This window comes from Oryzias melastigma, linkage group LG20 (assembly GCF_002922805.2).
Source record: "Oryzias melastigma strain HK-1 linkage group LG20, ASM292280v2, whole genome shotgun sequence".
Lineage (NCBI taxonomy): Eukaryota > Metazoa > Chordata > Actinopteri > Beloniformes > Adrianichthyidae > Oryzias > Oryzias melastigma.
In genome coordinates this window covers 22088680-22101753 of record NC_050531.1, presented here as the reverse complement: position 1 = coordinate 22101753, position 13074 = coordinate 22088680, and the positions used below count along the sequence as shown (strand labels likewise).

Sequence of the window (13074 nt, the reverse complement as noted above, 5' to 3'; positions counted from 1 at the left end):
GGGGTCTGCAGCTCTCGGGACGCGGCGCCGGACGCGAGCCGGTGCCACCAGACGTGGTACTGGACACGAACCGGAGCCGGGTGAGGGTGCAGGAGCTCTCCAGGTCCTAGCGCCGGGCTGGTTTTAGCTCGCAGCTCGGTGGTTGGAGACCCGCTCGTGATCTAGTGAGAGCAGCCGGTGAGTTAAAGGGCGGGACGCCCGCACGCGGTATGGAAAGGCATATATGAGAAAATCCGCAATTAATGCGTCAAAAAAATTGTCGGCGTCAAGCACATGTCAAGTTAAGGCGTAATTAACGCGACAAATCTGACAGCCCTAATATATATATATATATATATTCCTTATCTGGAATGGGCGGGGCCTGTCTACACACACACTCGGTAGTTACAAACACAACTGTTGGCTAAGATAGTCTTCATCTATAAACTACTTAAAATGTACACAATACAACTGTAACTGCAGTTCACACACATACTTCTGCTTATAAACCCACACATGTAAAGCCTTTCATTCTGTCACTCATACTATTAGTGCTAAGGTGAGCTGACACCTGTGCTCAGGTGAGTATTTATGTTTCGCTGAGGTGGATGGTGATAGAATGTGAAAAGAGGGAGAGTACCCGGCCATCCCCACGCAAAGACCCCCCCGCCAAAGCATCAGCAGCAGCGCGGACCCCCAACACCCCCACCAGGCAATCCCACCAAGCACCCAGACCAGGGCACGCAGGACCGCCGCAGAGGCCCCCCACACCCGAGAGACGGAAGGCACAGGAACACAGAGAGTACAGGTTTTTACTTTTAATTTGTCATTTTCCAAATGAAATCATGACTAATATTTAAGTTTGTTTGTCTTTTGTTTTGTTTTTTAAGTTTCTTGTTTGATTGCTCGACATAAATCAAATCCAATTAACACCTGATTACTTTTGCTTGTGTAACATGCACGTGCCTTCAGAGTCTTCAAAGGTTTCTTTTGGTTTCTCCATTTCACCGTAGAAATAAACAACCTGCATGTCTTCCCTTCCAGAGCTCTCTCGCTGTCCTCCTGATAACTACTGCCAGCAGGACGGAATCGTGGCCGGTTCGATACCCGTGCAGCGCCGCGCAGAGTTAGGCCGCGGCCCTGTCCCACTTCCTCTGTCGGAACCGAGAGTGGTTCATAAAAACAACTGGATCTATTCTTCCTCTGAAAACACGCTGAATGGCTTGACCACGCCACGCGCATGCGCGTCAGAGGGGCAAGGAAAGGCTGACTGACTGTTGGGATTCACGGCGGAAAATGTTCCAAGAGCCTTTCAAAATAAGAGCCTGCGTCTGCTGCTGGCAGAAAGAAGAAGAAAAGCGGCGGTGCGAGCTGAATGCGCACTAAACTAGCGTCGTGTAGGTGAATTACAATCCGATTCTGTTGGAGGATCGGGGCCTATGTCCCCCACGGACGCTACTCGAAGCTTCAAAAGTAAAAACAAATATCTAAACTACCGTGAAGATTTACATAAAGAATAAAATGAATCATTATTTTCCCAGCCTGCCTGAGAAACGCGGTTTTCCTGCTCGTTCGTGTGGAGGAGAAGACATCTGGAAGCGCCGTTTTTCCTGTTTTCCTTGTGGCTTGCCTCTGTCTAACTTGACCATCTCCTCCCATCAGTTCCAGCCAAGAAGACTTCCGGTGGTGTGTCATGGCGGTGGCATGGTGAATCCCACCGAAAGCCATCATTTTCCGGCCCGTTCACGTATTCTGCTTCGGCCAGAACGCATTTTCATGTAGAAACGAGACGCTCGGTTCCGGCTCCGTCGCGAGGACTCAGCAGCGCCGCCGCCCGCGTCGCTCCGGCCGGCCATGGCGGCCCACAAGCCCGTGGAGTGGGTCCAGGCCGTGATCACCAGATTCGATGAACAGGTAATATGGGCTCGTTAGGGGTTCGGCTGGGCTGGGGTGGGTTCTGGAGCTCCTTCAGCAGCAGGAATTGCAGGCGGAACAGCCAGGTTCGGGGCTCACCCAGAACCCGGGTTGGCGATCCGCCTCGCGCCGTCGCGCCGTCCTGTAACGTCAACGCACGTCCCGCATTTCGGCTGAAATCCACATCTCGTCCGCGAGGACGCGGCGCGCGGCGGTCAGCTGAGCCGCGCTCGCGTGGACACTTTAAAGCGCCGAGCCAGCTAGCCGGCTCCGGCTACTCACAGCGCAGGTGGGCGCTGCGCCCGCTCCGGGCGGCAGGTGGAGGCTCCTCTCGCGGCGGGCTGCCTCTCCGGGCCTCCAGCGGACCGTCCTCGTCCTCGGCGGTCATGAGGAGCAGCGGAGGCCCTAACGATGGAGCCCTGAGGAGCACCAGCAGCGGGTGTTTCCTGCTCCCGGTCCTGCTGCTGCAGATTGTTGGCAGTGATTAGGGCTCATAGCTGCTTTCAGCAGCTCAGCTTGGATTATTGCAGCTGCAGGAAAGTGGCTTTAGGAGTTTTATCCACTTGATGGTTTCTGTTACTTTAAGCTGCAACCAAACCTTCCAGCCAGCGATGGTAATAAAATCAAAACCAGATCCTCCCAGACTGGGCTGGTCAGATGAGCAGCATTTTGATGGTTGAGCGTCTGCACAGATGTTTGCTTGAAGATCCAGGCGACACGCTGACTCGAGGTCCCTGTAGGACTTCTCTCCATCCGGCTCCAGGTATGGACCAGTTCTCAGGAGGAAAAGACTTCACAGCTCTGCTGGACAGAGGGAGGCTCTGTTCTTGTAGAACGGGTCAGCGGGGGCAGCAGGTCTGGTCTGAATGCAGTGCATGTGGAGGTTCAGAGGTGTCATGTTTTTCATTAGAAGAGCAGGTGTGTTTGCAGATCTGCATGGTTTTAAGTGAGAACAAACTTTTCAGACCATTATACGTTCTCTGATACTGACCTCTGTCACAGGTAGAAGGTTAACTTTGTGTGTCTGCTTCATTCTCAGAGATCAAAGCTGGTTTTATGTAGAGGATCCACTAAAATCAGGAGTCATAAACCTCTAATGAGAGACGAGGACAGTCACAGATTGAACACAAGTTGTTAGTTCTTATAAACCTGTTGGCTCTTGTGAGGTTTGGACATTGTAGATGTGCTCTGCAGCTCATTAAACACGCCAAATTCTGTACAGCATGTGTTTATATAAAAGCAGATTGTATTTCCACTTGCCAGTCCAGCGCCACCATCAAGATCCATGTAGCAGGGAGCGTTCCTGACTCTGAAGAAGGAAAATCTCTGTAAAAAGTTGATGCTTTTATCTGTTTTTAGACAGGTTCAGTCCATCTGCTCTTGTCACATCCTCAGTTGCTGCTCACTGAAGGTTCCTAGGTTCCAAATCTTGTTTCCAGGAGCAAGAATCCGAAACATCCTTTTAAAAATCTATTTTTTTTTTTACACTCAAACTGGACCAGAAGCCTGTTTTCATAGATTCAGTTTGGGGTTAAAAGTCAGCCATTTTGCAGTGTTTACTTGGAAAAAGACTTTCATTCTTTTTTACTTTATGGTCCTTTCAAAATAATTGTTGCGTGTCTGAGGAGCATTTTATACTTGAGCTTCCGTTATTAGTCGACTAATCGACTATTAAAATAGTCGACGACTAATTTAATAGTCGATTAATCGTTACTTCATATCATATGGAGTCGGAGTGTAGTAAAGTTGAACAAAGTTGTGAGCGTTCAGCACCAAAAAATCTACTTTTTTATTTTTGAGTCAGTGAGACCAAAACTTTATCTTTAGTGAAAAATAGTTCCTTGTTTCAGATGCCGACCTCATTAGATTGAATCTTAATACCAGAAACTAAGGAAGGACAGAGGCTGCAGGATTTATTAATTGTCTAAATTGTCTTTATTTGTAGTTAGTTTAAAGCTAATGATGGTTAAGATGTTTGCTTTATATCCACTTTGCACATGGAAAAAATAATTAGTGATTAGTCGACTATTTAAACAATGGTTTGTTGCAGCCCTATTTTACACCAGTGTTTTCTTCTGTTTGTGGCTGATCTGATGTTCTCCTTCTGCTCTAACATGGGTTGTTGCCCATCATGCTGATGAACATCTGTCTTTGAACAATCCGAGGTTCAGCATCGTCTCGGGATACTTTCGGCCTTCATCAGGACGTCCTCTGTCTCTGTGGTGCAGATCTGGCTGCACACGCTCAGATCCAGCTTCTTCAGAGTGCCGTGTTCACATGTTCTGATCAATCCACTATGACAGGGGTATCAAAACCAATCGCAGAGTAGATCACGGGCTGAGCAGGATAAACATTTATTGAACACATAAAACTACAAAATTGTTATAAGTTTTTGACTTTTAAAATGTAGCTTTTTTTTAACATAAACATTCATAAAAACAGGAAGGGATAATATTCCTGAATAAATCAACTCAAACCTTAAATAACTTTCAATATTGTGCCTTCCATAATAACACATTTTAACAAAATTATACAAGTTAGAAATAAACTAAATGTTTAAAGAAAAAAAATTAATCCGTGAGGATTAAATTGCTTTACTTGTATGTCATTTAAAAAAAAAAAAATAAACTTCTGAATATATCCCAAGAGATTTTGCTCTCCATAAAATATATCCTGTAAAAATGATACAAATGTCAACATGCTGCAGAACAAATAAAGTAAAAGTTGTGCTTTTCAGCAAAAATATATATTTTTTGTGTTCTTTGCTTGTGAGTCATTTTATCAAATTTAGAATCTTATTAAAGTAAAATGATATGCCTAATAAAGAAAGCTGTAGATCATTATAACTGATCCCTCAGCCCCCATGATCATAGTTCTGCCTTAATATATTACCAGCACGAGATAACATTGGGCCGGTAATATAATAATACCATGATCTGGAGGGCCGAATATGTTTACCTCATGGGCCGGATTCGGCCCCCGGGCCTTGACTGTGACACACATTAGCTCATTCCAACTTAAACCCAGCGCTGTGGATTGTCTTAGTCAGAATGGGGTCATAATTCAGATAATCCATATTCAGGTTGAGAGCAGTAGATGATGTGAGATTTACTCAGAGCACACAAACACAACATCTACAGTAACAACACCCCTCAGAAAAGCACTGAAGTGGTGTGGGACAGTTCCTCGGCTCTGGAGCTTGGGAACCACACAGTCTCCAGTCTGGATCTTTTTACTCTGAACTTTATCCAGACTCTGCTGGGCATCCTGCACTTGAACAGAGGCGGTGGAACCACTGTTCATTAAAAGGAAAAGTAAAATCCACTCTCATCTTTCCATCTGGACTGAAAGATGTTGAGAGAAATCAATGAGCTGGTGGTTTATAGCATACATGGCATGTGGAATCACTTCATTGGAATCAATTCTGGAAAAGTCTGGACTAGGGTGTGCATGTATACATGTCTGCGTGTTGCATCTGCATGTCAGCCTGATATCCAGCAGTAGTGAGGTGGGATTCAACCATCCGTGATCTGATATGGAATCCAAAACAAAAAAACACAACATGGATTCATCGATTCATGGATTCCTTTCTGATCTAAAACAACTTTATTTCCAGAGTAGACTTGATGATGGCAACCCCAATGAAAGAAAGAAGGTCATTGTGGAGGTGCCCTCAGCACACTGCGTCTCTGAAGAATGACCTCTCTCCAGCACATTCATACCCTTTATTAAAGGTCAGTCACCTTGTTTAAAACAGAGATAAGGCAAAGCACAGAAGCGGTGACTCGAAGGCTTTAAAACACTTTGACCTGATCTTTCTCAGATGAGGAGAGGGGAGTCACAGCTAATGCAGATTAGAGCTGCAACAAACAACTATTTTAATAGTTGACTAATCACTGATGTTTTTATTTTTCAATTGGTCGACGAATCGGGTCATGCACAAAGGGGATGTAAAACACACATCTTAACCATCATTAGCTTTAAACTAACTACAAATAAAGACAATTAAGATGATAGTTTATTTAACCTTTGATGAACCCTGCTGCTTCTCTCCTTCATGAGTTTCTGGTATTAAAATGAGGTTAAATCAAATGAAGTCGATATCTGAAACAAAGGAACTGTTTTTCACAAAAGATAAAGTTTTGCTCTCACTGACTCAAATATAACTAAAGTGCATTTTTTGGTGCTGAACGCTCACAACTTTGTTCAACTTTACTACACTGTGACTCCACATAATATAAAGTAACGACTAATTGACTATTTTAATAGTCAGTCGTAAATTAGTCTACTAATCGTGGCAGCCCTAATACAGATTATCTTAAGTCTTCCAGAAACAAGTTGGATTCTGATTCAAATGAACTTTAAAATCAGATATTTTTTATCATTAAAGTTCCACAATTCCATATTTTACCAAAAAAAACCCAGGTGTTTGCTGTCAGATGTTAAGTGAGCTGTTGTATAATCAGTGAAAGCCGGGTCTCATTCAGCAGCTGAAAGTCCTGCTACAGAAGTTCTGCAGACGCTCCACGTGTTTAGCATCAGCTCCACATCTGCCTGAGCCGAGGAGAGCAACTGCAGCGCCGTAGTTTAATGTGGTTGTTTTATTCTGGTGTGACGTCCGCATGGAACTGCCCGGCGGCCCCGCTCTTTTCCCGAGGGCTTTGGATTCATGATGCTCTTAGCTGGCCTGTAGAAGGCAGCGGGACCACAAAAGTGCACTTCTTCTCTGCTGGACGCTGGATTGTCTCTCATAAGACAGCAGCTCCTGGAGGATGTCGCTCATAAACAGGAGCGCTGATGTGACAGATGTTGATGCACCTCCCCTCCCTCAGACCGACAAACTTCTGTCTTTGGTTTTACTAAGCTTTCTAACGGTAGCAGATGGTTTCGTTCTGGTTCTCTCACAGAACTTCCCAGATGTTCTGCAGCACCCACCTTACCTCTCTGCATCCTTCCATTTTCACAGCTGACATCTTGCACCTAAAAAGCACATATACGCTTTGGATTAACGTCTTTGTTTAGAGAATACAATACAGTTGCATGAAAGCATTAAGAGGCTTTGTTGAAGTTGTAGCATTGTGCATCTTCCATCTGATCAGAACCAGAACCATGCAGAAAACAAAATAGTGGTTGTTTGGGCCAAGTTTGAAAAATAAATTCATAAAACTCAAAGTGAAATATCGATGCTCCATATGCATGAAATAATTTTATTTTAACACTTTTTTAAAGTAAAAATTCAGCTTGTTAGGTCTATGGTAGATATTGATATATTTTAATTTTAAAAACTCAACCTCTGTTGGGTTTGAGTAATTAGCTCACAGACTTTCTTTCAATAAACAAGTGAATATAAAATCCACATTGGAGCTGCATGGGATGAGGAAAAGCTGAAATGTGTGATATTAATATTGATTAAATAAATCAATGACTTATGATGCATGACCAAATAGCAAAAAAACCCCAAAAAACAACAACAACAAAAAACAACTAATGCATAATTTTAATTTCACTGAAATGAAAGTCAACACGACTTCGACTAGACTCCAAACTACCCATCTCTACACTGGAGACTGGTATCTAACATAAAGGACTACATCTGATTGGTCAGATGTGGAAAGGGCTCTATTTGATTCATTTAGTATTTCAAGCAACCATGTTCTACAGCAGGGTCACCAACCTTTTTGAAGAGCTACTTGATTTAAATCAAACAAAGACAGAGGTTTGATTGATTAACACAAAAAGGAGCAGACGAGTTTATACAGTCTGTCAGAAGCTGCTGAGTTTTTATCGAAAAAGTCCAAACAGGGATGTTCAGCCTGCAGGTGTCTCCACATTAGTGAAGGTTTGACTTGTCTCAGTGTCCTCTTCAGGAGGTGATCTGTCTATTTTCTCTTTCTTCAGCTTCCTATCAAGGTGGGCCACCAGAACACCCACAGCAAAGTGAGCACCGAGCACAACAAGGAGTGTCTGATCAACATCTCCAAGTACAAGTTCTCCCTGGTCATCAGCGGCCTCACCTCGATCCTCAAAAATGTCAACAACATGGTGAGTTGGCTCAAGCTGCGTTTGAGTTTTAGGTGAAACAGACAGTGAGCTGTTTCAGCACAGACGGCTTCAAAGTTAAACCACAACAGGACTGAAGAGGAACCGCTGCCACAGCTTCATCAGTGAAATGGTGACAGCTCCTGAAGCCTTAGTCACATGCAGGAGTGGAGGGGTTGAACAGTACGGGGCTGCGGGTTTTGGGTAATCCAGGCCGATGAAGGGCCGTAGAGAGGAGCGACCTGAGTGAGCCCAGGTGTGTCTGCAGTTCCTTTGAGGCTGGTTGAGGTGTTGTTTGGGTATTTATGGTGAACTCTCCGTGAGGATCATTATTTACATACACCAGTGATGTAGTGGTGAGGCTGTGGTACAGTGTCCTTCCACTGCACTCTAGTGGTTAGTAAGGTGGGGTACTGGCTCATTACTGACGACACACATGATGCACCCACAGTGTGTGCACGTGATACGCAAGTCCCTTGTAAGACACCCATAAGATGTCTACACACCCTACACTGATTTTCCTTGTGCAGTCTGTATGATTTTGAGGGGTTAAAAAAAAAAAAAAACCTGTACGATATGCCTGTGTCACCCTTATGTGTTCATACGGCCTGCTGCCCGCAGCACACCTGTAGATAAACAAATGCTCGTGAACCTTTCCTCTCTACATGCTCTCTGAACAGTCTTGATATTTGTTGCCCACAGGCAGCCTGTATCCACCCATGAGGGCAGTTGTGACTAAGGCCTGAAGGAGAAACACTGTCCACGGGTCTGTAGTGCCCAAGTACCAGCTCCAGCACCTGTATTATTGTGATTCTGAAACCAGGCCCACAGTGGTTCTGGTACCAGTTTTATTGAGGCTTTTTGATGGAATCCTTTCCAGTTGGGGTACTTTGAAAGATTATTTTCTCTCTTTCTGGATCATCTGGCATAAAACTCAGAGAGTAGTCAGTCCACTTTTGGAAACCTTCCCTACGTTACTAAAAGAGGAGGAATGTAAGCTAACTCTGCCTCCTTTATTAGAGACAACATGAACCAGAATGAGAACACAGTTAAGATATAAAACAAAAAACATAGAGCTATGAAAACAAGATCTGCACTTGTGAAAGTGGAAGAATGAGTGATTTGAAGGGCGGGGCATCAGTTGGGGGTTTCTGATCTGTTCCTGGTCGTCATGCTCTGATCTTTTCCAGCGGATCTTTGGAGAAGCCTCTGAGAAGAACCTGTACCTGTCGCAGCTCATCATCCTGGACACCCTGGACAAGTGCCTGGCTGGGGTGAGTGTTCCTAACTGGACTGACATCTGCGATAAAACAGACTATGATTTACTCATGTCCTCCTCATCACAACATGAGGAGCTTTAGAGAAGACAGCGGGAAGCTGGGCTCCATGCCTGGCTTTGTGTGAGGCTCCTCCCCTTACCCAGTGGAGCGTCTCCTGATGACATCTGCAGGAGCAGAGCACATGACAGCAGTATTTTGGATGTGTGCTTGTAGTTTGAATTCCAAATGAAAAGGAGAAAGCAAATCTGGTCTTCTGCCGTTTCATGTTGGGAAAAGGAGCTCTGAGAGACGTCACCAAACAAAATTGTAATAGAAAACATAAATCAACAATTAAGAACAGAAGTATTTAAACCTGAGGATTGTGAGTTTGTAAGATGGACTTTTGATCAATCCAGTTAAACTCTTTAGCTTCAGTTTAAACCTCCGAACTAAAAGTTCAAATAAATCTTTGCTGCCTTCTTAGATCACTGAAGAACAACTTTCAGGTCCAGCTTCTTCACGCGTGAGCCGTAGGATGCTCTCTCGTCATGAATCATCCTCTACATTATGAGCGCTTAGATTTAATGAGGATCCTCTAGAGCACATGTCAAAGTCAAGGTCTGGGGGCCGGATCCGGCCCTCCGGTTAATTACATCAGGCCCTCCAGATCAGATCACAGAAGCGCCAACAGTTTGAAAAGTGGTCATGAAGGAGAAATGAATAATTGTGGTTTGTGTCCGGCTGGAATTCTATGACACAGAATAGAGCTGTGCAATTATTAAAAGCCTGGAGCAAGATTCGTAATTTGTGACGGTTTGACATCTCACACGAAATCTCCTCCAACTGTGAGTAGATGCTTTTCCCATTGGTCAACTAACCGATTATTCGACTAAACTGGATGTACATGTACAACACACATCTTAACCATCATGAGACTTAAACTTGAAGTATTTAAGCTATATGCTAACTAAAAATGAAGTCATATAGGACTACAGTTTATTAAACCTTTAATGAGTCATGCAGTTTTTCCCCTTCATTTGTTGTTATGGTACCCGAGTCTTCCTTTAACCTCCTGTAACATCACTATTGACCCGGATTAACGCTACTGCAAGTTAGCGTCAAAGATTATGGCAGAAGTGGCATTAGAAAGCATGCACCGTAGTTTTGAGAAAAAAACAAAAAAAAAACAACTACTAAACTAGTCTTCAACTATTTTAATAGGATTTTAGGATTTCTATTGTCAAACTAGTAGAGGAATGAATGTCACTGGCACGAGATTGGAACTCAGACTCCAGACGTGTGAGAGAACAGAACAGGTGCAATATGACACAATTAACAATACTATATACAACACAATATTCTGGTAATACTTAAGTGAGTAAATTGTTTTACGGTTAAAATAAATACCATATGACTGAATGTAAAAATCCTTAGATTTGAATCAAATTATTCTATAAACATGCACACATAAAGAAGCACAAAAGCACAATCAGAAGACATCCGTCACCCGGAGTTCAACAGCCTGACAGCTTCAGGGAAGAAGCTGTTTCTGAGTCTGCTGCTTCTGCTGCTCCTCAGCCTCCTGCCTGATAGAAGGGTTAGAACAGACCATGTCTGGGTGGGTGTGGTCTTTGAGGATATTCAGGCCCCTCCTCCTGCATCTTCCAATGTAGAGGTCTGTGGTAGAAGGCAGTCCTTTGAGCAGCTTTGACCACTCTGTAGAGCTTTCCTCTCAGCAGTGCAGCTGCCTTGCCACACGGTGATGCAGGTGCAGACACACTCTCCACTGCCCGTGCAGCCCGTCGCAGCTTCCTCAGGAAGTAGAGGCGCTGGTGGAGCTCCCTGACCAGTTGGGAAGTGTTTGTGCTCCAGGTGAGGTCCTCAGTGATTTGCACACCCGAGTATGTGTAGCTGGAGACAAGCTCCACTGGTGCTCCTTCCAGGTGCAGGGATCGGTCGGGACGCTTGTCCCTCCTGAAATCCACCACCTCCTCTTTGTTTTTTTTCCACGTTGAAGCAGAGGTTGTTCTTTCTGGACCAACATTTTCACTTCCTCTCTGTACTCAGACTCATCATTGTTGGTAATGGATCGTACTACCGCTGTGTTGTCTACAAACTTGACTATATGACAGTTGGGATGTCTCACCGAACAGTCATATGTTAGCAGAGTGAATAGGAGGGCGCTCAGCACACAGCCCTAGGGTGTGCCTGTGCTGAGGGTGATGGAAGAGGAGATGTTGTTGTGGATCCTGACAGTCTGCAATCTATTAGTCAGAACATCCAGGACCCAGTACCTTAGTGTGGGGCTCAAGCCAAGGGTGGAGAGTTTCTGCGGTAGGGTCTGTGGGATGATGAGGAGAAGTCCAGTAAGAGCAGGGGGATGGATGTAGGAGTTCCTGCTCTCTGGATGGTTAAGAGCTGTGTGAATCACTGAGGTGATGACATCATCAGTGGGGCGGTTTTTCTAGTAGATGAACTGACATGGGTCTACAGTGACATCGATGTAATCCTTGATTTGGGTCATAACCAGCCAACATGTTCAATGCGTTCTTGAATGTACTGCACATGCCCCGTGTGTATGAAGCTTAAGATGTAGCTGGCTGTCTACATCATGTTTCACCAAAATGGGAAGAGTTAGATTTTCCTCCTCTTGCTTCAGCTCATCAGTGTCTGAAGGTCCATCTGTCACTGCGTTTAAGTTCCTATCATCTTGCTTGGAGTTAACGTTGGTGCATTAACCCAAGTTTCTGCAGGAGCTGCTCTCTCAGTCTGTCAGAACATCCAGCAGTGAGGTGCTGATGTTTGTTGTGCTCAATCCATCAGGAGCAGATTAGTCACCACAGTTGGACTGTTGTTTCGCTTGTTGATCCGACAACATTCCTCCATTTAAACCTCCTCTTCCTCAGCAACCGAAGGACTGCCTGCGTCTGGATGAGACCATGCTGGTCAAGCAGCTACTGCCCGAGATCTGCCACTTCATCCACACATATCGAGACGGCAACCAGCACGCCGCTGAGCTGCGGGCCTCCGCCTCTGCCGTCCTCTTCTCTCTGAGCTGCAACAACTTCAACGCCGTCTTCAGCCGTATCGCCACCAGGTAACTGCTGTTGCATCTGCAGTAGAACAACAAATGCTTTGAGTATCTGCACCAAGAAACTTCATGTCTAGATAATGGTCTGGAAGCTGGACAGCAGTAAAAAGTGTGTGAGGATGCTGTTACATTGACATCCTTTGAATGGCCTCAGTGTTGGGATCTTCAGGAATCTGTTGAGTCTGCCTGAAGAGCAGACTTTAACGTCTGCTAACAAAAAATCCTCTACTCACTCCCAACTGAAAAACAGAGCAGAATATACCAGGTGCAACTAACACCATTAAGAATTCTGTGGCCTTCTTTGATCCGGCATTTGGCTAAATGTGTTGTTTTCAAATTAAGGAGAGCTGTGACTGTTATGTATTTAGGATAAGAGGATAAGAGCACAAAAGCTGTTGGTCATGTGATCATCCCACCACTGCTCTGCTCCCAGGAGCCCCGTGTCAGCAGGGGCTGCTGTTTGTTGGGCTGGGTTGATAAAATCGATAAATCCATCTAAGTTTGTTAGATCAATAATCCATCCATAAAGTAGAGATCAGTCTAACGTAATATGTTAAAGTCTGTGAGCTCAATCCGGGTTCCAACGGGGTCTAAAAAAGTCTTAAAAGCCTTGAATTTGAACATTTGGAAATAAGGACTTAAAAAGCATGTAACAAGTCTTAAATTTTGATATCTTGGTCTTAAAAATATTGCAGTTTAAAACTCTTTCCGTATGACTTTTCCGGTCTAAAGTTTCACTTTTTTTAACCACGATTGTGTAAGTAGAGCGTGTTTATCAACATAACACTGGAT

At 44.5% G+C, this 13074-nt stretch overlaps 1 protein-coding gene across 1 annotated transcript in view; it reads left to right on the top strand.

Annotated features, from left to right (window-relative positions):
* The first annotated feature begins 1108 nt into the window (after nucleotides 1-1108).
* Nucleotides 1109-13074, top strand: part of LOC112151129 (neurofibromin) — an 88757-nt gene continuing 76791 nt past the window's right edge. Inside the window, exons 1-5 of the mRNA XM_036217533.1 lie at nucleotides 1109-1452; nucleotides 1521-1893; nucleotides 7792-7935; nucleotides 9123-9206; nucleotides 12098-12288. Of these exons, the coding sequence (XP_036073426.1) occupies nucleotides 1834-1893; nucleotides 7792-7935; nucleotides 9123-9206; nucleotides 12098-12288 (479 nt within the window). The 5' untranslated portion in view covers nucleotides 1109-1452; nucleotides 1521-1833. The remainder of the gene's footprint in view (nucleotides 1453-1520; nucleotides 1894-7791; nucleotides 7936-9122; nucleotides 9207-12097; nucleotides 12289-13074) is intronic.